Raw genomic sequence first — 4,609 nt, 5'->3', positions numbered from 1 at the left:
TGGAATATATAACAATGTAGTTAACATGGTAGGCTTATTAAATATGTTTCTATAATTCTATAACCTCTTTAGGTTTTAAAGACAGTCAAATTACTTACATGCCCTGGAATTTCAAAAACTTGTCAACAATGCTGCTCTCTGAGGCTTATGCCAAACCGAAATCCACTCAGCCTCAAAGAGTCTCTTTTGGCAAAAATTGGATGTGTAGGCTTAATAGTAAGTCCCAAAGCCCCACAGCATTTCCTGTTACTGTTTATTCCCCAGGGACCAAACTTAATGCGAGGAAAATAAAAGCTGCCTTGGATTTTGCCTGCTTTCACCAGAAAGCATTAAGTCTGACTTGCATTTCCCTACAACGGTCTCACTTGTAGTGAGAATCCTGACTCGCAGGGTAGGAAGGGGCTCCAGGAAATCACCGCCTACAAACGGCCCACATCATAGACGAGGACATGACCCAGAGACTATGACCATCCCCTCCGTGAATCTGCTCTGACTGGAGCTCGGACTGGATCACCATGGTTCATAAGAGGCATCATCCATGTTTCAAAAACTGAGAAGAAACAGTCAGCTATCCACAGAACTCGTCCATTTGATATATGAGAATCTCGCTAAAGAACTGAACTATTTTGGGGAGGGGATTAAATCCATTATGCCAAAGTCTTCGGGAATGGTATTTTAACTTTGGCTTCTCCTAGTTGTGTTGGGGGAGAGAAAGTAGGGTTAATGCTTAATTATGTAGTTATTTCTATTATGTGGTTCCGGAGTCATTTCTTTACCTATGTTCTCTCCAGACCTACTCCATAGAAACTTGAAAACAGAAAACCTTACCCTGGCCACAGTTATTCCAGCTCTGTATACGTTTAAGCCCAGAGTTTTCTTATGGTTCCAGCCAGGGCTGTTGAGTCAGACTAACTGGGTTTGAATTCTCGACCTGCCATTGAGTAGATACTTGAACTTGGGCAAGTGACTTGATCTTGCATTAGTAACTTGACCTCTCTCTGGCTTCCTTTTCCTCATATTAAAATGGAGATAATTTTAATATTCATCTTCTGTGTAAAGTGCCTAGGGCAGTGCATTTCACATAGTAAATATTCGATCAATATTGGCTATTGATAAGTGCTCAGAAAGTATTTATTGGAGAGAATGTATTAAGGGGAAAGAGAGAGAATTGTCACAAAGAAGAAAGCCATGACTCTTTCTCAAACCACCCCAGCTCCTGCTGGTCTCAACATTTCAGATACTCTAGCATAATTTCTCAGGCTCATGGAAGCAGAAGAATTCTATTGTCACATGAAATTTACATATATAAGGTGTGATCTGCTCCAAAAACCTAGGGTACAAATTGAGTCACGTTACTCCTCCCCACCCCCCGTCCCTAAATAATACCTATGGTATACTCAAGTATACCATAAAAAAAGTCTAGAGTGTCCACCTTTGTCCAGGAATGCCTGGGGCTTACTAAGTTGAAAGGGGTCAGAGTGCTCTCAAATGCCAAGTGGGGCAGAGATGGCCTGGCGCTGTCTTACACTTCCTGCCGCTCCACCTCAGTGGATGGGCCTGCAGCTTCCCCAGGGCGGCACCCAGCCAGAGCCTAGTTCAAGGTCCTGGCTTGGTGATGCCTGTTCTGAGACCACAGTCACAGGACCAGCACTGCTGTCCAGGAGGCCCAACTGCTATGCCACGGCTGGGCCAGCAAAAGCCGCAGGCCTGCAGACCAAGCCAGCCCTTGCAAAGCCCATACGCCCTTTTCTCAGAACCTGGGCCATCAACCTCGATATCTCTTCTCCCCTTAACCACAACTTACTTTTAGGATTTTTTCACCTAGGCAGATGTGTCCGCCTGTGCCCCAGCTGAGTGAGTTTGCCAGGGCCGTCACACAAAGCTCCATAGACTTGGCTGGCGGGGGAGCTTGAACAGCAGAAATTTATTTTCCACAATTCTGGAGGCTGCAAATCTAAGAGAAGGTGTTGGCAGGTAGGTTGCTTCCGAGGCCTCTCTCCTTGGCTTGCAGACGGCCGTCTTCTTCCTGGGTCCTCATGTGGCCTTGTCTCCAAACACGGTCACATTCTGAGTTACTGGAAGTTAGGATTTCATCGTTGGAAATTTGGGAGCGGGGGCACAGTTCAGCCCATGACACCAACAACTGACTACCTACTTAGGGTCTAAGTTAACTTGTTCTGTGAGAGAGATGGAGAGAGAGAGATGGAGAGAGGTGTGTACCCGGGGAGGCCTCTCCAGACTACTTTCCAGGACAACAGGCACCGTGCTTACCTTACTAAGTGGCCAGTCAAGGGCTGTCCAAACATTTACAAACCACCCTACCAAACCCAGGAGCTCTCTGTAGAACAGAGGACCCCAGAGCTTCTCTGGGAGAAAATGGGAGTGCGGTCAAGACCCCTTCCCCCTCTCCTCAAGGAATCACCTCTGACCAGTACCGTATAAAACCCTGTCCTGGAGGATTCCAGGTGTCCGGGCTCCTTCTGTTACTTTTTCACAACATGATTCACTGCGGTTTGAATCGGTATGTATGTTATGTCTGCCGATCCTTAACTCTGGGAACATAACTCTGCGACTCACATTCAGCCCGGCTCCGCTCCACGGTCCGGATAAGCCTGAGACCTGCAGACACCCTGGCTTTATTTTTCCCCTTGGCTTCTTTTTGGAGATGGGCTGGTTAATCACCCTGCTCAGCTGTGACACCCAGAAAAGCGGAGACAGGAAAGTCAGACACGGCCTCCCCCTGACCTGTTTGCACACACCAGGCCAATAAAGTGCGGGCGGAATGACAGCGACAGCTGCCCCGTGGTGTTCAGAGGGACCCGAGAGGTTCATTTCTGCAGCCTCAGGGACAAGGGTATCATTACAGCCCGGCTGCTCCGAGAGAAGCCACTTCAACCCAGCCTGGAAGACGGGCGGCTCTCGGCGGCGCGGCTAGACATCTGGGACCCCGAGGACCAGGCATCTGGGACCCTGAGAGCCAGGGACCTGGGATCTCCCCCCAAGTCCTACTCCACCTGCGGCACCACCGGCCACGGCTCCCATCCCCCAATCGGCTCCCTGCCAGGCTTCAGCAGCGGACCGGGAGCCCATCTCCACCTGCGGCGACAGAGGGGCACGAGGAAGGCAGGTAAATGGGGGCCAGGCAGTCTGGTGCCCGCTGCAAGGACAAGGGCCCCCCGGGGCGGGGGGTCCTGCGGGGGAGGCAGAAGTTCTCCCCGTGGGATGATGCTCTGCTGTCGGGGAGGGACCCGCGGTGTCTGCTGAAGCGGGGCCTGCGGCACGTCAGTTTCAGCCTGGTCACCAAGGGCATGACGGATGCTCCCGACTTCCTGTGGAGCCTGTCAGAGGTGCAGAAGCTCAACCTGTCCCACAACCAGCTCCGGGCCCTCCCGCCCGAGGTGGGGAAGCTGACACGGCTGGTGGTCTTGAACTTGTGCGGGAACCGCCTGAAGACCCTGCCCCGAGAGGTCAGCCTCCTCCAGAGCCTCAAGGTCCTGTTCGTGCACATGAACTGCCTGACGGAGCTGCCGGCAGAGCTCAGCGCCTGCCGGAACCTGGAGGTCCTGAGCCTGTCGCACAACTTCCTGTCCCAGCTCCCCGCCAGCCTCGCCGACCTCTCCCGGCTGCGCAAGCTGAACCTCAGCCACAACCGCTTTGCCCACATCCCTGTCTGCGTGTTCTCGCTCCGGGGGCTGGACTTCCTGCACGTGGGCTCCAACCGCCTGGAGAACATCGCCGAAAGCATCCAGTGCCTGGCCGGCCTGCAGATCTTCATTGCCGAGAGTAACAACATCCACACCTTCCCCCGCTCCCTCTGCCTGCTCACGAGCCTGGAGCTGCTGAACTTGAACAACAACGACATCCAGACCCTCCCGGAGGAGCTCCACCTGCTGTGCAGACTGGCCAGGATCGCTTGGAACCCCATGGACAAAGGGCTTCACATTTCCCACAACCCTTTATCCAAACCTCTGCCCGAGCTGCTGGAGGGGGGTCTGGAGATGCTCTTTAGCTACCTGAAGGACAAAAAACACACCTGACGTGGGCGCCGGAGACACAGACAGACTCAGCCGGGTCCCTTCCTGGTCTAAACCTTCTCCTCTTCCTGTTTCTGTGGGTCGATGCTTGTGCTATTATTTGCTAAATCACACTGAATGCCCCTTCTAAGGAGGTGTTTGCTTTAAGCTCTGTATGTTCTTAATAACCCGCATGATACTATGTTCATCTCCTTCTAAACATTAATTGAAAGAGGACTTGGGTTTTCCCCCCCAAAGAGAAATCATTCTGATTCCTCTGGGGAGCGGTGGGATTCAGCCTTTGGAAGGGAGGACAGCAGGTCTCATTCAAAGTCGATCAAAAGTGAAATATTTGCTAAGTATGTGCAGTGGGCCAGGTACGATATAGGAGGCATTGACACCATCTGGTTTCAGCCCCTGAATTGGCAACGTGGGTAGCAATGGCAAGACATGCTCCCACCTCAGCCGCATCAAGCATCACTTGGGACCAAAGAGCAAGCTGGGGCCCTGCCCTCCCGGCAATGACCAAATCAGCCAGAGCTTCCCCACGAGTCGGGGGAGAAACAGCCACAGGAACTTTGCCTCCAGAATGACTG

General features: G+C 52.1%; 1 protein-coding gene across 1 annotated transcript; it reads left to right on the top strand.

The window, feature by feature from the left end:
- The first annotated feature begins 3,131 nt into the window (after nt 1–3,131).
- On the top strand, nt 3,132–4,037 carry LRRC30 (leucine rich repeat containing 30). Its single transcript, XM_060119776.1, has one exon. It carries the CDS (start codon nt 3,132–3,134, stop codon nt 4,035–4,037), a length of 906 nt encoding a protein of 301 aa, XP_059975759.1.
- Nucleotides 4,038–4,609: the final 572 nt, after the last annotated feature.

The sequence above is a fragment of the Mesoplodon densirostris genome, chromosome 15 (assembly GCF_025265405.1).
Source record: "Mesoplodon densirostris isolate mMesDen1 chromosome 15, mMesDen1 primary haplotype, whole genome shotgun sequence".
Taxonomy (NCBI): domain Eukaryota; kingdom Metazoa; phylum Chordata; class Mammalia; order Artiodactyla; family Ziphiidae; genus Mesoplodon; species Mesoplodon densirostris.
Note: the sequence above shows the minus strand (reverse complement) of the source record. Positions and strands in the feature narration are given on the sequence as shown.

Coding starts and splice junctions, on each gene's coding strand:
- LRRC30 (XM_060119776.1), top strand. CDS start 3,132: ATGGGGGCCAGGCAGTCTGGTGCCCGCTGCAAGGACAAGGGCCCCCCG.